We start from the raw sequence: 22,648 nt of genomic DNA, 5'->3' as shown, positions 1-22,648 counted from the left end.
GGGTAGGGTCACCGGTATGTCCAGTAGTACTTATGATATGAAAAAAATAAATAATAAGCTGGTATAATCATTAAAATTTCAACACTCAACTCATTATATAAAAAAACAGATTTAACTGTGAGTTACAACATAAATTTATTAGTAGGTATTAAAATAATATAATTATATATAAATAAATATGAAAAATTCAATACGGCTATTACTAGGAACATAATAAATATAGTTTTATTGGTGGCTTGAATAATAATGCTGAATAATGCAACATATTTTATTATACTCACCATTTTCATCACATAAGGTATCATAACAAATCCATTGAAAGTTACATTATTAATATATTAACTAAATTAAACAAACTGCTGACAGAGACAGTCAGAAATCGACAAATGGACTTATATTATTGGCAACTTAAATGAAAAATTTACATTAACTAATATTCATATCACAAAAATTAATTACTTAGTGACACCATAGAAAGGAAAACCACAAGATAAAATAGAATTTGTGCACTTAGGGATCCAGTGAATTATATATAAGCAAATATATCAATATCCATTGGTTTTTTTTGGTGGACCTGGTAATAGTTTATAAATAATTGAGTGTTATTTTTCTTGTAAGAAATACTATGCATATATTGTAATATCTTGATTACAATTGAAAAGTATTTGATCTAAAGTTACAGAATTATTAACAAAATATTGATCTGAATTGAGAGATTGCTGTATTTGCTTGCATGATTAAAAAATAACAAAAAGGTTCTTAGTTTATTTATATAACATAATCTATTATACTTATTATGTAAAATTAACTACACCAAAATCCAATATATATTTTGTTTTAATTATCATTAATTTAATCATATAGAAGCAGTTAAGACAATTTCTATTTAGATATTACATATCGAAAATAAAACATATTTTCATAATAATTCTTGTAAATCTTGAACAAACTTGTTCATAAGTAAATAAAATTGGCATCTATAAATGCAAAAATGCTCTTAAGAAGTCCGGTGAGAAAAATATTGATGTATTTACTTCTATATGATTCAATAGGTACAATAAGAGGAAAAAATAAAAAGAATAGATATGAAAATTCACTGCAATTTATCATTTGGTAATTTCTATTTATATAAATATTGAATTGTAGCTGTTACATGTTTAGACATTACACAAACTATATGCTAACTAATTTATGCCAATTAGCTTCACTAAGTATCAATTATTACTACTTCATATTAGTTTTTATACAGAAATATATTTTTTTGGCACTTTCATGCACATGTGAATTATAATTACTATCCTGTGTTTTTTTTTATTAATATATCATTTGAATATATAATAGTGAAGCTAAACTAGCAAATTCACACCACAAGACAAACATTCTTCATAATTTTCCAAAATATAGTATGTAGCTCATGAACCACAACTTGTAAATATTTTTTAAGAATCTGAGTAACCAAAGACATGATTCGATTTCCAGAGAATTAAATATTATATAGAAGTGTTATAATATCAGTACATGATATAAACAAATAACATTTTAATTGAATTTAATAAAAAAAAAATTAAACTGTTCAATTGAATCATATAATAGCAAATACATATTAATTTCAACTTAATTTTCAAAGTAAAAAATGCAATTTCAGCAGTAGGTAGTTGCAATGATTTAGTAAGCATGAATAGGAAGTACAAACTAGGTCACACCCAACTTCCTTTTGCATAACTAAGTGTTTTTTTTTTTAATTTCCAAAACAACATTATGTCTTATAATGAATTGGTTGTAATCTCTATATATAATAAAACAGTAAAAATATTTTGTCTGTACATTTAATATTTTTGACTGAAATGAATAAAGGGACACTTAAAAAGATTAATAGAATGCAAAAATATTTCTTTTGAATTTTTTGTCTGTCTGCCTGTATGTATGATCACGCTAATCTTAAAAGTACTGAACCGATTTACTTCAAACTTTCACCAATCGCTTTGTTTCAACTCAAATTAACATCTAAAGTTTGTATCATCAAAACTGGTACATTGCAAAAAAAAAGTTATCGGCATTCAAATGAACTCAAGGCACGAGTTTGCCTGCAAATATAAAGCAATCTATATCTATACTTATCCTTATAATAAATCTGTATTTTTAACTGACTTTCAAAACAATATTTTGATATTGGGTTATTCAATTCAATTTGGGTATTTTTTGTAATGTGCAATCATTACAGTTATTTTACAAAGAATAATATAAATCCAAATCATCCATCAAATAATATTACATTTAAGGTTTTCTGAACGAGTAAATTAGATTAGTTATTTACATCAATACATATGACTGTCAGTCGTTATTATAAAAATATGTTTTAGTTATTTTTCTAAATTTCTATTTATTTGCTTTTATATGATTCAATTATTTGCAAAATAATAACATTTCAAATCCCTAGTACTTAATTCAGTCTGTAAAAAATTAAAACATTATATTCTGCAATATATTTTGTCAAAGTCTTTTACCTTTTATATTTAACTACAACCTGGACAAATTACACCAACATCATAAGCACTCGTCATTTATAGACTGTAAATTTTACCACTCAGCATCACCATTAGCTTTTTGGAAAACATAATCTTTGCCTGATAAATTCATAATACCATCTTTAAGATAGAATTTCCATTTGTTACGGCTCCGAGTAATCTTATCATATTGACATACTACTACATTTTCAGTATCAAACATATCTCCAGTCTCTTCTTCTGATACATCATCACCTGAATTGAGTGGTTCTTCCTCGGCTCCTCCACTTTCATCTCGTTCTTCCTCTTCCTCTTCAGCCCGTTCTTCTGCAGATTCTTCATCTTCATCATCATCTCCCCCACCATCCTCCGACCCATCTCCAACATTTGACCCTTCATCGTCAGATGAGTCTAATGCCCCATCTAAAGAAAATGGTGCAGCACCACTACGACCTCCTCCACCACCATCAAACTCATTTTGTTGACCCGCTAATGCAGAATTAATGTGTTGCTGCAATAAAGTAGCAGCTAGAGGTTGAGGTAAGCTTATTGTTGCATTTATAATGGGACCTGTAAGCACTTGGTGAAGCTTGTTACCATTAAGTGCAGAGGCTGGAATTTGAATTGTAAATGAGCGTGGCTGTGACCCAGGCACACCAGGTTGCGCAGGTAACGTAAGTTGTACTGGAACTTTGTTGTTAGGATCAAGCACATGATGTGGGTGAGCACTTGAAGCAGGGGCACCATGTTCACCGCTGGAATGATGACTCGAGCCTGGTGGAGCCGTTTCGGTTCTTTTTGGTATTAAATGACTTCCATTTGCCTTTTGAAAGTTTTGCAATGCCGGCGGTGGAGTCATAGTCATAGTCGAGACCTCTGGTTGTGGTGGATCCATGGCTCCGCTGGCTGCAAGTTTTGTTTTCCATAACTGCTTTAACTCTTGTAAAATCTGTTCGTCTACACCGTCATCAAGGAAACAGTCCCGCACTCCTGCTATTACATCGTCTACTACTGTACCGTACAGTTTTAACACGGACAATTGGCTTGTCATTTTTGTGGTCTTAAGCAAACTAGGTAATACCGTGTATATCACTCAACTAAAATAAAGTGGTAATTCTTTACAAGTAAATAATAGTTTAAGTAATAAGAAGTGCGCATCGCCTTTTGTATTCAAGTCTCATCTCAATGTCAACCCGTAATTGTACAAACTATATAGCCATTATGGCACAGTATAATATTTGGTGTACACTTCATATGATGTCTTCCAACTTTCAATTCCAAGGATATTAAGAGTAAAGAATTAGATCTGCTATATATCCAAATAAATAATTCTACGAAAAACACTCAACATAAAATTTTGACAATCGACTAAAACATAACCTAGAAACAAAATGCAGACTAGTATGCCAGATTATAAAAAAATTGTCTATGGAAACGTTCGAACCTCAATAACAGACTGTGACGTACGGCGCATGCGCGAGGACAGCGCCGCGTTGCTGTTTCTGTTTAGCCGATATATAAGTAAATGCCCCGCCCGTTCCTAATCGACGTTAGTTAAATAGCTTATTTTTTTTATATACGTAAAATAAATAATAGATCAATTTACCCGAATAATCTAATTTATTTTAATTATATGTAATATTTACTATTTACTAGCTATTGAATTAAAATATTATATTTTTTTCATATTTATAACATTCAATCTCCTTTGTGTCACGCAGATATAATAATTAAAAATATAATACAGCTTGGAATATATACTTCATGCAGCTTCAAAAAGCAAAAATCTAAAATTAATCCCTAAAACAAGTATAAAAAATTAAACTCATCCAAAACTGGGCGTTAAAAACTTTATTTTACATTAATTACGTAAATAATATAATTTAAAAAGTAGTAGTTTTAGAAAATATAATATATTTTCCGTTAGAAGCCGTCGTGGCGCTGCGGCATAAGGTACCGCGTAAGGTAAGGTAACGCGGCGGCTGTGGGTTCGATCCCCATTCCAGGAAGTGAAATATTTATTTATCTTTATATTTCCATTTCTTCGCTCTGGTGTCGAGGCAAAGCGCGGCGTTGAGTTCTGCCACTCAACACGCAATGCCTCCAATATTCGGCAGAAAGTAGGGAACGGAGTGTCTTAACAACAACCGTAGAATGAAATGAAAAAAAAAAGAAATTTTATAAAAAGACGTGTTTTAGACTTTAGAATAATCGAATACTTTATTCATTTTTGCTATACCTACATATACCATTATACTACGAATGTATATCTTGATATGTCTTTATATATTTTTTGCCGCAAAAGCAGATTACATAATATATATACATAAACTGTAAAAAAACCTAGTGCCAATATTCTCCGTATGCACGATCTCATTAGAGATATTGCGTGTCGAGTGGCAGAACCCAGTGCATTTATATCAAGAACTAAATAAGAGAAAACTCGAAAGACAATTTAGTACGAATAATGACACATTGTTCCAGTAGGTACACCGTAAACTAAGACTGAAGTAAAGCGAAAAGTTAAATGGAACCGCAACAAACTCCGATTTGAAATGTTCTCTGAAAACAGTCTTAAAGTACCTTTAGATTTCTGATATTCGGATATTTATAACTACATATTAATTTGTACTACGACTACCTCATGCAAAGTATTTTTATAGTTATATGAAATAAGATACGATAAAGAGATTCAAAAACCAGTCAAGTGTGAGCCGTAGTCGTCGTTGCCCACCTGTTTCTGTACCAATTTCAGTATTTCAATGGCAAGTACAACTTACGTATATAAGTTGAAAAACGTAAGCTTGCTTTGCTAGCTTTGATAATTTTATCTTCAAGAAAAATCTTATTTGTACTGCAAGTTCTCTCCTTGCCAAATTTCATAATTGTATGTATATGGAGAGTACCCTTTAGATTTTAATTAAACACCGAATTTCATACAAAATTCAGCAAAAACGATGCATAAATACTTGAATCTTTTGATTACGTTGACTTAAAATCTTAATTGTTTCTGTGTTCCAAGGAACCGTAGATACTCATTTTAACTTTTTTCTACGTGATCTCGAGATAGATAGACCTGACTGAAAAAAAAGAAGAAAACATGCTCAACTTTTACACATACACTAAATATTTAAGTTATTAATGATAATTGTAAATAGCTTTTAAATCGAATAAACGTAACAAGAATCCCTTTTTAAGTAAATAAAATAATTAAGAGTAAGTAAAATGCCATAGTTGTTAATAGTTCAATTTTGAAAACTGAGCACACTATAAATTTTTCCGTCCAACGCCACTACTTTACAATAGTTGACAAATCCAGGACGTAGAAATCCTGTAAATTAATTTATTATCATAAATATTTTTTTAAAAATCTGTCATGTGGTAGTCAGACTTGCCTATTGAGGGTTCCTTACTAATTTCATGCCAACAGACATAATTAGGGTTCGGGTTTTTCATTTGAGGTACAGAACCCTAAAAACATGACTGTTTTTTTTTCTTTATTAACCATTTAATTTAACAAGTAGGCAGATATGGGTGCCAAGCTATATTATTTATATAAGAGAAGTGATCGTGCGATCGATAAGCTCGAGAATGTTATTTCATTACTTGCCCACCTGAACTATCTCATAAGCTGGTCCTAGCCGCAGCCCCCACAAACACATTATGTTATGGGTTTCGCAAATCACATTGTTATACCAAACGTAATTGAATTTAATTCAATGTTCAAGAATAGTCTTCTAGCCTGGTCTGGTCTTTCTGGTTAACTGCGATATAGAATGTAGTCTCTCATAATTGAGCATTGCTTACTAATGTGTATCTTTAATTTTTATAATATACCTTTTTTTGAAATCGAATTTAAATAAATAATAAATATATACATATATAAGTATATTATATGAGTAGGTACCTACACATTCTCTCATTTGACTGGTTAATAAATTATATTGATATACTACCCACCTGCCCGGCTACGCGGCATGGATAACATTCGGGTTCTAATAATATTATCACTTTAAAAACAATATCTATTATATATTGAAAATCAAAGATTCAGTTAATTTATTAAAACTTTTGTCAGCAAGTTCGCAATTTTGTCGAACTAAATACTTTAAATTGATATAACATTTTATTTATGAACCGATTGAAATAAAACACAAGCGTGCAAAAATGCACATACAAACAAACAAAAAAAGATTGTTGTTTTTGATTCTATTACATTGATACCCCCAATAAAATATTTTCTTATTTATCTCCTATGTATAGACAACGATCAATAAAAGTTTTATCGTATTATGTATAGATTTATAGCCTGAAAAGTTACTTCAGGGTTACTGAAAAATATTCTTTTCTCATAAAGTTGAAATGTGCATAGAGATTAATATTTTAGTTTGGTAGTATATAGTGACGTTAACATGACACAGAAATATAGTGAACGTATTGGGTAGCACAATAACGTATTGTGTAAATAAAAGGGGAATGCTATAAATTTCATATGAAATCGAAGTACTAATATCAATGAGGCCATAATGGCACAGCAGCATAGCGACAAACTATAAACGAGACGTTCGTTGGTGCGATTCCCACATTGGAGAATAAGCTATTTTTAATTTTCTCGCTTTGGTAATAAAACAAACCCTACCTTTGAAATCCGCCATCAATGTTTGGAAAATTAGGCGATGCTTGTAGAACGGGATTTTTAATATTATGTACCCTCTGGCTACCCCGCGGCATTACGGGAAACAGCGTGAAACAAAAAAAGCATTTCTTTAACATAAAATTACACATTTTATGGAGGCATCAAAGCGATCAGTAATTACACAATGTTCCAAGTCAAATACGTCATGTTAAATGTATAACTGAGCACTGTTTCTCACAACAAAGGGTCGTTTCGGAGGGTTTGTTTGTTATATTTGGAAAAACTTTTGATTTGCGTTTTGTATTATAAATTACGCGCGGTTTATGTTTATAACGACACGAGTTATTGTAGAAATGAAATACCAACATTTTATTCTAGGGTAGGCAGAGAGAACCTGGGAACCTAGTGTTGAGACAATCTGTCCCCATTAAGAACTTCCGTTCTCCACTTTCTGGAGTGAGGCGAAGACCGGAGGCGAAACTCAACACCGTGCTTTGCCTCATTACCAGAGCGAGGAAATGAAAATATTAAATATTTCATTTGCTCGTGTGGGAATCGAATCCATAACCTGTCGTGTTCACAGCAACCAAAACAAGTACCACAACTCACACGAATATAAAATTTACGTAGATATATCTATAGATAGAATAACTAAAGAAAAATATACAACGTTAGTTGCTTTTTAAGTAAATAAAATTTGTAAAGGTCGGTGAATTCAGGTGAGACGAACGCTGTTGCAATCGTTCTCCACCGACAAACTACTCATATTTTATTTGCATAATTCTCGTATAGATAGAATGTAGCCGAAATATTCTTTAGAAACGCCATATTGCACTTCAACTTTATTTACTAAATTTTTTAAATAGTTTGCTAGTTTGACTTCGTAGCAAATTTATTTTTTATACTTGTCTATATTCTGTAGAATGGTGAAGAATGAATATGTAATACAATACTCTGAGATTCTATATTTAATATTTATTTTACTACCTTTGTTGTAAAAACGTAAATTCCTCAATATCGCATAATATGCTCGTGCGGTGCACGCAACAGCAGGCGATGGTCGTGGATTCGATTCCCAGTCGGGAGAAATTATATTTAAATTATTTTCAATTAGCCGCTCTGATAAATAAGTACGTCGTTGAGTTTGCCATTCAACACGTAATGCGTAGAAATTTGGAATAGAAACTGAGTGTCTCAACACAAGGCTATATCTGCCTAGCCTGCCTACGGGAAATGCGTGAAGCAATTTTTTTTAACTCATAAATTTCTATACCAGATATATCAAACAGATACAAGAATTCTAAACGAATATATTATATTCACATCACATATTATGAGGAGATTGAACTAAGTTACTCTATGCATATTGTATAATACAATAAGCCATTGCGACAACTTTTTAATACGTAACAAATTGGAATATTCATTTGATATCTAGATTTATATATTTATATCCCAAACCGAATCCCATTAAAGCAAAAGTTCGAGGACTTCCGAAACCCCTTCATCAAATCTCTATAGAGAGACCAAAAACAGGGTTGCACAAAAACCAGCGGGTATTTCCAACGACGACACAGATTAAACTATACAGAGGGTGCAGAAAGCTTACAAAGGCTGCCTACAGTTTCGAGAGCGCATGGAAAACGAGGATTTATATCAGTAAAAACTATTTGCGTAATATAATTAAATTTATGTCAGTTATGCTGCGGTTTTAAAAGTTATTGTTACCAGTATATATTACACAAAATTTAGATTTACATTTGTTTTGGTATTTCATGAAAATATATGAGGTGGCACAGGGATGCCAGAGTGCGACTGTAAGTTGGGGGTTCTATTCCTTTGCGAGGCAATGATATATCTACTATTTTCATTTAATCGCTCTAGTAGAGAGGCATTCACTTCCGCCGCTCTACACGCAATGCCTCTACAATTTGGCTGAAAATGGGGGACGGAAGTATCTTAATGGGAACGGAGTGTCCTAACACTTGATTCGTAGATTCACTCTGCCTACTCTACTTGTGCAGAATACAGCGTGAAGATAAAAAAAATAAAATAGATTGATAGCTTTGTTGTAATAAGGGTTCCTCCTTCCTTAAAAGGTACGGAACCCTAAAAATATATAATAATTTAAAATATACAACTATATATATTCTTATATATTATAATCTCGAGGTAGATTACTTTTTTTCATTTTTGAAATAAAAAAAAAACACGGTACAAATTTATTATTATTTCTATTGCTTTGTATATATGTATTTTACGTCATTACGTTTATTTGAGATAAAATTATAACAAGTCTTCGTAGTGCTATTATAACTTCTTCACTCATAAAGTTAAGCTATTAATAGGAACTTTTTTATATAATCCTATCGCTATTCTCGGCACGGAAATTTATAGAATAATTTTTCCTCGTTTTAAAATAACTCTTAAAAGCTTATCATAAATTATTTTTTTCTTCTCCTTGTCCCTGAGGATGATGAAGCTCATCGTAAGTATGGATTCATGTATTTTATAATTTTAAGGCTATTACAATATTAAAAATTAGAATAGAAAATTAGACGTTTACAATATTAAAAAACTATTTTGTAAGTATACTACGCATTTTTGCGCTTTCATATTTAAACGTCATGTATTTCTCGTTTGTAGGATAGTATTGTAACTAAAAACGATATTTCTCTAAACGGGCCGAAAAAAATATCTATAGTGCCTATTGGTACAAGTAACCGACAAGTTGCAATGATCCACACTTCTTTTTTGTTATCTAAAATAATGAAAATCTATTGTAATCTTTAAGTTTTCGCACTAAATTATAATGTTAATGTACACACTTCCTACTAGCATCTAGTATAATATCTTTATTTTTCTTTTTTTTCTCTTCAAATTTATTTGTAAATGTAGAATTAATATAAAATTCATGAAAATATTATTTATCTTATTTTCTTTTGATATGAAACGGAAAATATAATGAAACTACATTTCTTCTTTAGTATTCTAAAAATACAGCCATTGCACCTGCTCTTTTAGAGAAAATAATTTCACAATTTATATAATTAATTTGTAATAAACTAAAATCAATAAGAAACATTCGTAATTTTCAATATAAAACGCCTACACCTAGACAATTTATATTCACAAATAAGCAAATGGATAAAAAGATTTTACGAAAAGATAAAGAAATCTGACTCTTCTCAAGTTCTAAGAGGCATTATATACTCCGCCCCTATATCGTTTAATTGTTTGAAGACTGAATACGTATTTAACCCCTAGTAACATACTATTAGGGTTTTAAACGTAATAAAAAAAACAGCTTCACGCTGTACAAAGTGTTGCGTGTTGAGTGGCGGAACTCAACGCCGCGCTTGCCTCGACACCAGAGCGAAGAAATGGAATAAATAATATAAATTTGAATAAATATTTCATTTCCTCGAGTGGGGATCGAACTAACAACCAGTCGCGTTTACAATCACACTTGGTGCCCCTGGGCCACAACTGGCCTCTAAACATAATCCTCCGTCTCATTTAACTTTTTCAATACCTTCTATTATGACTACAAATTTAGAACATTTGAGACATAATTACACAACTTCCAATTAAGAGAAGTTGAGTTATGTGAAGGATTGTGTTATTAGAGTTTTGGCACGAAGTCATGATTTCAATAGTACGTACGTGATTCAAAGATTGTCGTAAATTATTCTCAGTATATGTTTCCTTTGAAGAGATATTTTCCTGTAAATGTTGTTTTTTTCATTTTTTAGAGTGGGAAAGTGGGGCTCTGGAATGGGCACTAGACTATTCTGGGGTAGGCACGGACCTCCCGGCTCCCTTATTCCTATGCCCATGGCTGTGATATGAATTTGTCTATATGAAAACTGTGCTAGCATACTCGTACTTATATTTACTCCTTAAATATCATAAACCCTCCGAATAGCTAAAAGGTCGGAATCCTGAGTCAACACACAATTAACACGATAAAGACATTCCGAGTCTTTAAGGACTACAAACAAACCCGGGCTGGGCTAAATAAAATTAATAACCAAACATTTATAACGCCAACGGCCGTTGCGTTTTACTACTTTACGCTAAATTCTGTCTAAGCTTGAAAGGATTTAAATCTTTAGATAGCAATGAATCATTCTATCAAGGGGGTATTTTATTGGAAGAAGGATACAAATGACTTCATTAAATACCGCCTTTTACACTTTCGAGCTTTTTAAGGCGTGTAGCCTCTTTACTTTGTGCTCAAATTGACTGTTTATCGCGAGCCAAGGCGTTATGCAGAAGCTTCCATTCACGAGCAAATATAAAACATCCGGCGAACGCGTACCTACAAACAATAAAATCCCTGCAAAATATATTGGTAAAATTATTTTGACGTTGACAAGTCGTAAAGTAATTTTACAATATATTAAATTTAGTATAGTGAAACATAATATATGGGGAAAATAAGGAATCTAGAGGTAAGTTACTTCGTTCTCCGCTTTTCACCGAGTTCTCGAGGCATTGCGTTTAGAGCGAGTATATGAAAATAAGTGAGAATCGAACCCACCACCTTACATCCACTGCGCCACTACGGCGTTTAAATCGCTCGTTCAGGCTGTAATATACAGATGGGGTTGGGTCAAAATGAATGGCGGAAATGGAAGCAATAGTTCGAACTGAAGTACTCCAGCTAGAGGCAGAAATTACTAATCTCGATCGGCAATAGACGATGCAGACTTGAGCTAGATAGTTTTGATTGATAACTTGCCCCAATTGGCGTTTTATAATTGAATTTTTAAATTTGAAATCCTTTATACAGAATGCTCTACTTAAATAGGTTCTATTTTTATAGAAGTATTTTAAGTACTAAACACATAATACCATGCCTAGGGGTAGCTTGTTTTCAAATATAGAACTATATTACATATTTATATATTTATATCAGTTTACTCTTCTGTGGGCGTGATACATATAAATAGCTGCACTCAATATCAATCAATATGCTTTAGGGTATGATGAAGCTGTTGCTAAAATAATAAAGTTCTATTCCCGTCACACATACAGATATTTTTTTAGCTTCACGCTGTATCCCGCCCATAACAAGGTAGGCAGAGGGAACCTGGGAACCTAGTGTTAAGACGCTTTGCGTCATTTATTTATAATATTTATAACCGATTAAACCCTATCTAATATTTCTTGGACCCAAAATATGATTTTACCCGAAAGCTTGAATAACGACCTATTAATTCAATCGTTACTCGTCTTAGGTTCTTGTGGCTATTAGGGTGGTTACGCTCGGTGTTCAAACTAATTTATAATTTTGTATATAATAAATAAAAAGTCTTAATTGTCATTGCAGAGCTATAATATGGAAGAACCAGTAGTAAAAAAAAAAAAGCATTATGTTTACCTTTATTTAAAATTTTAGCAAATGAATTTTTGAATTATGGGGTTTCTTATTATTTCCTATAACTATTGAAATCGTCTTTTATGTTGAACCAGCTATATAATGCACTTAAATAAAGAAAATCCAACACTATGACATATGATAAAACATATCATTTTGAAGTTTAAGATATCGCAAGAAAATTAGCTGAAAAAGCTGTTAACTAAGACTTTTTTAATGTATTTTATGTTCCGGATACAGTTCTTACGTTACGAGAAAAGTTGTATTAAAGTTATTTGTAAGATTAGTAGTAGATTTTCTAGAATTTACCGAATAAGAACATATATTTTTATCTTGCATTATTCGTGTGCAATCCGTAATGTGCTTGACACTTTTAAGTAACATACTAACAATTAACAATGTATAAAAATATTCAGATATTTTTTCATAGAAAATAGTGATAAGTGAATGTACCCTCTGTTTTTGTATCGAAATAAAAGTTAACCTTGAGTGATAATTTCAACCCCCAATCGAAAAATAAATTAAAAAATACATTTACCAACGTTTCCCGGCGTCGAGTTCTACCACTCAACAAGCAATGTCCTCTGTACAATCTGTACAAACCTCTGTGCAATGTATTCCAAATAGCCAAAGCTAGAAAACGTTTTGAAAATAAAAGTAAAATCTTAAGGAAATCTTTTTAATGAAAAAAAGCAAAGATTTAACCTTTGAACTTTTAAAGGAATATTACTATGCAGACTTATGTATAGAGATAAAACGGCGGTGCACTCTAGCAATACTTACTCCGCAAATAATACTAGTATTTCTTTTCAGATGTTGTAACACTTTACAAATGCGCTAGTAAGCATCGTCGCTATTAAGAAAGAGCAAAGAGGAAAGGCTGGGGGTATATACGAACAAAAGAATGGGCGAAACTTTGGTTTAAAATACAAAGAGAAATAAATAAGATTTTAAATTAAATCTGCTTCACTAGGGACCGAACCTAGTGATAAGGCACTCCGGTCACAATTTGTTTGTTGAATGGGGAAGAAATAGAAATATGAACTTAAATAAATATTTCTAGTGGGGATTGAACCCACAACCAGTCGCATTTACAGTCACACACTTGTGGCCCGGCGCCACGACTGGCCTCAAAATAATATTAAAGTGAACTAGGCGACACGAAAATAATAATTTCCTTTCATCAATGGCACCGACCGGTCGTAAATTACAAGGAAAGCTTTACAGTTGACGACAAGACAAAATCGTGACGAAGCTTTAATACTGGACGCCGTAGTACTGCAGGGGCACAAGAGTGTGACTGTAACACGACGGTTGTGGGTTCAATCCTCACTCGAGGGAATGAATTATTATTTATTAATATTTTCATTCCTTTCCTCTGGCATCAAGGCAAAAAAGCTCGGCGTTGAATTCTACCATTCAACAGGCAATGCCACGAAAAATTCAGCGGAAAGTGGGGAATGGACTGTCTTAACACTAGGTTCCCTCTGCCTACCCTGCTTGCGTGATACAGCGTGAAGCTGATTTGATTTAATTTAATTTTAACTTTAATACTGGGATATGTTACTTGTAATACTGTGTTTAACTTAACATATAAATTAGCTTATTACGCCAGTGGCTTCTTTGCCCGTTAGTTATTAGAATATTTAGATGTTTTTAAATAAATAAATGTGATATACAAGTTGTAATATTTTACTATAATTTTGCATGATTTATTGATTATTATTTTTGATAAATATAGACTTATTTTTATTAATAACATGTAGTATATGAAAAAATGATCAATATATCAACTAGGTCATGTTTTATCTCAATACGGTACCCAAAAGCACTTCGTTGTTTTATGTCAGAAGCAGGCTGCTCCAAAACCTTTTATTTTTTAACTGATGATTCTTTTTCATAGCAGTTATTTCAATGTTTCCAACTTTCTATTTTAAAATAAACATTTTTGTGTAATATGTTCCTTTTGAATGGAAATCATATATTTTTTCAGCTTCACGATGTATCCCTTCATGTAGCAGACATAGGGAGCCTAGTGTTATGACACTCCACTCTCGATTTTCTGCTGAATTCTGGAGGCACTATATGTTGAATAGCGGGATCTCAACGCTGTGCTTTTGCCTCGACACCAAAGCGAATAAATTAAAAAAATAAAAATTTCATTACCTCGAGTGGGAATCGAACCCACAACCTATTCCATTTACAGCCCAGATCGAGCAAGTTCATATATATGTAAAGTGTTAGAGCTATATAGCATCTAAAACATTACATATATAGGAACTCGCTTACTTTACACTTAGTACTGTAACATAGTTCACTTAGACATGATGAAAATTTAACCTCAACTAAAGTTCTAGCATAAACAACGACTGCGCTCGTGAAAATCCTAATTTATTGTTCCATTATGTAAAATGTTTGCGATCCTCGTTTCCTTTAGCTTTGGAAAAAAATATCAAATAGCACTTAAATTACAATGATAATAGACAATTTAAATATAAAAATCCTACAGATTAGGAAGAAGCAGGTATGTAAAAAAAACCGGTAAAGTGCGAGTCGAACTCTCCCACTGAGGCTTCTGTACCAATTTCAAGATAGTAGGTTAGGTTAGCAAAGTACAACTTATAAAAGTTGGCATAGTTAAGTTTTGGGTATATGCCTGGTCTTCACAGACGGACAGAAGAATAAAGTGATCCTATAAGGTTTCCGTTTTTACCTTTTGAAGTACGGAACACTAAAACAGAATTACTAGTAATATACTAATGTACCATTTTATGTAGATCTCGTTTACGTATTGCTTTTAACAGTTTAAAAATATAAAATTAATAAAAATCTGATCTATTATTACGAATTTGTAAAGCTTGCACTAACACTGCAGTTTTCCAAATGGATAGTCTAACATAAACGGATTTCGACATCATTTTAAACACGAACGCAACTTATATCACCTAAATAACGTTTCTGTCGGTGGGCTGATGCATAAAACATATCGATTGGGAGCTTCCTCGCTCGCTAACAAAATACCAGGCTACCTTTAAACATACCAGTACTCGTTAGTCACATCAGCTACAATATTATCTTGATTAAAATTACTCCAAAATAATAATAATAATTACTAGTATTTAATATATATAGTGTGTATCGCAGCAGATTGTAAATGCGACTGTTGTGATTTCGGTTCCCGCTCGGGCGGAAAGAATTATTTTCATTTCCCCGCTCTCCTCGCTATGAGGGAAGGTCAAAAAGCTCGCTCCTAACAAAGCCTTTGAGTTTCACCACTCAACACGCTATGCCTCGAAAATTGTTGGGAAAAGTTGGGAACGGAATGTCTTGAGACAACACTAAATTACTTCGGCCTACCTAGTTAAATGCGGGACACAGCTGTAAAAAATGTAATGCATTATAATGATTAGAGTAAAATGTATGTATTTATACAACACAAATTTAATGGATCGCACTCACAAAATCATCAAATTTCGTTTAATAAAATACATTTTATAGTTTTATTACATAATTTTTCTTCTATTCAAAATAAATAATAATATAGCCCTTAAAAATAAAAACGTATATCACGTGTATGACAAGGACCCATAAATGTTACAACACTAAATGAATCTGTGAACAGGGTAAAGCCTCTTGTTTCGTTATGAGAGATTTTATTAGCGGCGAATATTAAATCAAACTCTTATACTTAAAATTTAATTTTATAAAGATGGATGAAGCTTTTTAGATATACATACGTTACCTTGTCATATTTACCAATAATAATATGCTGGATCTTAATTATCTGTAGTATGCTTGTATGCTATGGCAACATTCTTTGATAGGCAACCAAGTTTGTTAGTAAATTCTATATAAGTTGGGATATATTTCCTTTGAGGTAATTTGCTATAAAGGGGACCCTGAAACCTACCAAGCTCTACAGTATTAGTAATAGATAATTGCTAAAAGTTAATTCAATAAAATGCATTATACGAACTATAGTTCATATACATAATCATACATACATTTTGTTCCTCACTTTTCACTAAATCTATTCAGCTAATCTATTGAAGGGTGTCGACGCCGTAGTTTGCCTTGGTACCAGAGAGAAGAAATGAAAGTATAAATAAATAATAATTAATTCCCACGAATGGAATTGAACTTACAACCGTCGCATTTACATTCACACGTTTCACGGCGGCTTCTATATTAATTTATCTAAGGCCCTATTTATAGGGCCTCATGTGACGCGTATCGCGTGGATTAGAGTTGACAAGTAGACTTGACAAGTAGGCTGAGGTTTACAGGCACGTTACAAGTTAATTAAGGAGATTTGTCAAGCAATAAGCCCGGCAGATGCTACACCACGAGCCGATCTACGCATTTCCTTTCTTATCAGCAATAATCTACAGACACTTTGTAACTCGCGCAATTTAAACATAAATCTTTTTCTCAAAATTATGTTCAAAAACTTTCTCCTTTATTTTAATTAAAGTGTACATTATGTTACGAATATCCTTTTAATATCTAAATTAGTAAATATATTATATTGAAATACGTATATTATATTTTAGACTGGCAATTTAAAAGTAACGTTAAGGATTTTGTATCGTCCTCCATACCTCAGACAAAGCTTAATGATTTTATACTTTTAGATTATTATATTAAATATTCTTTTATCACGCTTTCTTTCTATATCAGAGCAACAGAAAAATGTTACAGTAGATTTTTTACCTTGTAATCGGATAATTTGACGAGATTAAAAAAAAACTTTATTAAAGTGTTGCCAAATTTGTATGAATATTTTTACATAACATGAACGACGAAACTAATGAATCAAAGAATCATAATTTCAGATTAACAGAGAGATTGACTTAAGTAAGTCGGAAAATTGATGTAAATAATAAATGAAGTTTCTACCCTTTGTCTAGACTGGGATCAACTGGGCTGAAGTGACAAAGCCAACATTTCATATAAGTTTGTAACTTTGTCTTTACGACGCACTACTTCGATGGATGTTAGTTTCTGCCACATTTAGCCTGCTTGGGATCAAAGTTTAGGCTAGGATGGAGGGATTTCATTTATTTGTTCCTACTTGAGCCATTAGAATTATGAGTTATATTATTATATTAGTTCTAATATTTGTTTAGATCATTATTAAATTATGAGGCTAGTCGTGGCATAGGGGCATAAGCGTGTAACTGTAAAAACAACAGGTTGTGGGTACGATTCCCACTTGAGGAAATAAAATATTAATATTTTCGTTTCTTCGCTCTGGTGTCGAGGCAAATGTCCGCCACTCAACATGGTACGTCCCTAGATACAGTCATTGCGTCATTGCGTGTTGAGTTAGACAGTTAAAAGAGTTGATTATAATAAGAAAAAACCAAAACTGATTCTATTGAATGAAATATTTCAATATTCTATCCCACATATGTATATGTACGTACATATATTTCAAATTCCTATTACATCTGCACGCTGCTGCCTTTTCCCGCGGTTGGCTGGCGATACTCGTATAACAGTCGGACTAATGTGCGATAAATAATGTGATAATGATATCGGTTTTTGCAAAACTGCCTATTATTGCCAACTGTGTCGGGAATGCGATAGTAGATTACGTACAATATAGCGGTTAGCACAGGTGTGTGTAGGATCGAATATTCTGCTACTGTGTTACTGAAGTATAGGAATCTTCTTTTTTTCTTTTTTTCTTAAAGATAGTAATCTATATATATAAAATCGAAAGGTCACTCACTCATCACGAAATCTCAGAAACTACAAGTGCTAGGAATCTCAAATTTTGTATAGGAGTTACTTATAGGACGTAGGTGCTCGCTAAGACGGGAATTTGTAATATTCGACTTCTAAGTGGTTGTTTTTGGGGTTGAAAGTTTGTATGAAACTTCGTTACTAATGACATTTGTCTTTGTCATTCGTTACTAAATGCTAGGAGTCTCAAATTTTGCATAGACGTCACTAGGACGTAGTCATGGAGACAGAAATTAATAATAACATAGTTCACGCGGGTGAAACCGCGAGCGGGTCGCTAGTCTATTATATTTTCAATCTATCGGCCGTCTTGGCGCAGCGGCACAACGTCTGACTGTAAACGTGGCGGTTGTGTGTTCGATTTTCATTTAGGGGCATGAATTATTTTTACTTCCTCGCTCTGGTAACAAGACAGATCGCGGCGTTGAGTGCGTCTGTCACCGGTAATGCCGCGAAAATTGGACAATGTGTCTTAAACAACTAAGTTTACCTTGCTATGTGTGGAATAGACGGTCAAGCATAAAAAAATCTATCCTTGCTCTATTTAACTAGGCTGAGAAAGAAAAATAATTTAAATATGGTCATTTTTATTAAATTTTTCTAACAATAACTGTGAATGTATTTATTAATATAAATATCAAATATTCAATATTTTTTCGCTGTCATCAACCTCCTCATGTATGCCCTCTGGAGGATCCTCATGCTTTTTACGTGAACGTACCCGCTTACTCCATTATTAGCGATACTATGTTTTCGAAAGTGAACCGAGGTCTCCCATGTCTCTTTTATCATTCATTCTATAGCTATCTATTATATTATACAAAAGGTAGTGTATGCTGATATGTGAAACAAAAATAATCTTGTAATTATTTTAAGCTTTATGCTATTTGTATCTTTTGTTCTGTTTGTATCTTTATGCAGACGACACAGCGTGAAGCTGATTTTTTTACTATGTATATAGCTATATGTATATAAATATAGTAAAATGGTTGAAATTATTTCCTAAATTAACTCGTGCATCTCTTTTTTTTTATATTATTTCAATTACCTTCTTTGATTCTTCAACTATATCCAACAATTGACTTAAGAGGATATTTTTTTAAAATAGATGTAAAAAGTAATGTAGCACTACTGCTAAATATTAGAATAGAATTAAATTATATCTGAAACACGAGTAGTTATTTGGTCACAGAAGCAAATGCATATTGGGAAGTTTGTTATATTAAGAGTAACCTTATAAAGATACTTCGAAGCCTCTTAGTGCTTTCTAGGCTTAACTACTATGACCGAAGAGGCACCGTTACATAAATATAAAATAAACCATTTCGGTACCAATAGTTATTTAATTATTTAGTATTCACATTTGAAAAATAGTATAAATAAATAAAAAAAGTGTTTTATGTCATCAGTTCATAAATAAAAAAGTTATATCAATTTACTTTCCCACGCAGAGGAAGTCGCAGGCATATCTAGTGTATAAATAAAATGATGGCTTAAAATTGATTGATTTTTATTCATAACGCATTGAGAAATTACCCATTTTGTAATTCCGAATTTATTATCTTTTATTTTTTATTATATTTTAACCGACAATTTTTTGTTAAGACGAAGAAGTAAGAAGTTTTTTTTAAGTTCTATAACCAACCTATATTTTTGGTTGAATAACCTCAATAACCATTTGTAAGCGGGCGATCACTACCAATATGGCAGCCTCGTCTAGCTCATACTCTATTTTATATATTCAACCCACGAAGTAATTTGTCAATATATTGAAAGCAACCTGATATATACTAAAATATTTTCTCGCGTATCTTTGTTCTTTTTAGATAATAAATATACTGGAGAAAAACTGTAGTGCCTATTTGATAACGAAGTGTCGTTTATTAAGCTCATATTACGATTAGTAAGAATTATGTAAAGCTTTCATTCATAGAAAAAAATCGGTTAAGTGCGAGTCGGATTTGCTCACCGAGGCTCATTTCAGAATTATAGGTCAACGGGAAGTACTGCTTATAAAGAACTGCGGGTATATTCACTCATTTTGTATAAAATGTAATGTAATAAGTTTGTAATGATTTTTTCAATGAATTTTATATAAGTTCTCCCTTTTATTTTTTTTTCCATTGTCTGAATTGTAATTTCTACCTACGGGTACTACCTTTCTTTTCTTTCTACCTACCTATTGGTTTTAATTACGCGGCAAATTTCATATAAAATACATGAAAAACGATGCATAAATACTCGTATTTTTTGATTTTGTTGACTTTTGCTTCTAGAGAACTTAAGTATTTGATGTTGATTTCAGCTTGATACCAAGAAAAATTAGATATTGACAGACGGACAAACGAACAACAAAGCGATCCTATAAGGGTTCCGTTTTTTTATTTGAGGTACGGATCCCTAAGACGGTATAAACAAAAAATTGACAGCAATAACATTAGAAGTTCTGAAATGTACATTGGAATTGAACTTTTATTTTGATTAAATTAATATTCTGTGTGAAATTGATGACTGACACAGTTTCGTACATATCACTTCATATCACGTAATGGAGGCTTCCAATTTTTCACAGTATACCTTGTGCCATTTATATTGATTAATAAAGTATATTTAGTATTTGTTTTTTAAATTCATATGATTAATAAGATTTAACAACCTTACGATGATGATGTGGTGCTTCTCAACTGTAATATTTGTATCACATACATCACTCTTTGTCTAATTTATAGAAATTGTGAAACTGGAAATTTAGATTTTTCTGGAAATATACCTATAGCTTTTTCTCTATGAATCCATAGTTCAACCCGAAAACTGGATTCGATCTACAAAGTACCTACCCTAGTCTTCCGATAATAGAAAAAAATACAGCTTTGTAGATCTAACAGAGCGATTTACTCAAAATATATGTGTAATAATTTTTACTCTAACTTATTTTATTTTCATATACGAATATGGCAGCAATTTTATTTCAACAAATATTCTATATAAAGGCTGCTAGATACAAAGAGCGTTGTAGTTGACAACATGGAGGAAAATAATGTTTTCAATAGGTATCGACTGGAACTATTTCTGATCGTAGCCACTATTACAGTGCATGAAAGAGTCGATTTTCGTGACGCGACCTATAAATAAAGTCTCTTAAATGACAAGCTCACTAAACGAACGCTGTCAACTACTATATATACGTCATAGTTGTTTCAACGATCCAAACATTTTATAAAATAATGTTATATTAATATAGTTAAATAAGATTTTCATTTTTTTTATCTTTTTTTCAGCATTACGGTTTATAAAGCGGTATATCATATATAGGAGAGTACGGAGAAAAAGTCTAGAGTTAAGACACTCGATTTTCTCTTGTACAATTTATAGTAAAGAAAACATTATATGTGCTTTATAGATACTTTACTATAAATTTCACACATCTATTTTGCCCTTCACCTTTTCAATTGTAAAAAAATATAGCGCAATGAAATATCAAGTTTAAAAATGCAATTAAAATGTCAACATTTTCCCATTAGTGGCGGCTAGAAGTGGAATCTCTAGCATTTAAGAGCTTTACACTTGTCATTTAACAACAGAAATATGTGATTTATAATTCTTTATACGTAATAATTTTCAAAAATACTAAAATTACAAGATTTATATTGTACAATTGAAAAAAAGGCTAAAATTAGTACTTTTTCAGAAGTACGAATTCACGTTAGATAAACGTTAGTTAAAATTTTACTATCTTTTTACTGTGTTAAATGTACATAATATATGTATATGCAATAATCTAACATAATTTAAATATATCTATAATTTATAGTAAATACATAACAAGCAGTCTTAAGATCCTTAGTAATCTTAATAATTAATTAAGTTAAATTATAAAAGATTTATTCAATGGAAGTTACATAGTGTTCCCTCGAGAATATCAAGGAGAGCTGTGAGTGAAGTTCACTCAAAGGAGACGAGAATGCTTATCGCCTGAAGACAGGATTATGTCAGTTTCAGGTTTACTCACGTAGTAATTGGATTACCTACAATATTTTCACTAGCCGACTTCAAAAAAGGATGGTTCTAAGTTCGTCGTCTATATTTTTTATCAATTCTTTATGATGCATACGTATTTTTTTTCACTTTTACATATATTTCCTTTTGTTTAGAGAGTATTTATATAGCGAGTAATAAATAATTTATAAATAATGTATTTTCTGAAATTATGTTACAATTAAGTATGTATAAAAATTGTACACCTAATTGAATGGTTAATAACTATAATTTTAGGCGTGGTATGCGGTATGCTTATTTCCTTTATATTGTATTTTCTTTTTATTTCACTAGATATTCAATTCTAGAATATAATAATCTAGCTAATTAAAATAA

The 22,648-nt window shown here is 31.8% G+C and overlaps 2 protein-coding genes across 5 annotated transcripts in view; both read right to left on the bottom strand.

The window, feature by feature from the left end:
• The window catches only part of Fife (regulating synaptic membrane exocytosis protein fife), a 99,944-nt gene that overhangs the window by 43,638 nt on the left and 33,658 nt on the right, over positions 1-22,648 (bottom strand). The gene's annotated exons all lie outside the window — the stretch shown is intronic.
• Positions 255-3,921, bottom strand: TfIIA-L (transcription factor IIA L). The gene has a single exon (XM_085188683.1). The coding sequence runs from the start codon at positions 3,553-3,555 to the stop codon at positions 2,578-2,580; it is 978 nt and encodes a 325-aa protein (XP_085044809.1). The 5' UTR covers positions 3,556-3,921; the 3' UTR covers positions 255-2,577.

Source organism: Heliconius melpomene, chromosome 7 (assembly GCF_056956725.1).
Source record: "Heliconius melpomene rosina isolate 202511_hmr_F chromosome 7, ASM5695672v1, whole genome shotgun sequence".
In the NCBI taxonomy this organism is placed as follows: domain Eukaryota; kingdom Metazoa; phylum Arthropoda; class Insecta; order Lepidoptera; family Nymphalidae; genus Heliconius; species Heliconius melpomene.
Note: the sequence above shows the minus strand (reverse complement) of the source record. Positions and strands in the feature narration are given on the sequence as shown.

Coding starts and splice junctions, on each gene's coding strand:
- TfIIA-L (XM_085188683.1), bottom strand. CDS start 3,555: ATGACAAGCCAATTGTCCGTGTTAAAACTGTACGGTACAGTAGTAGAC.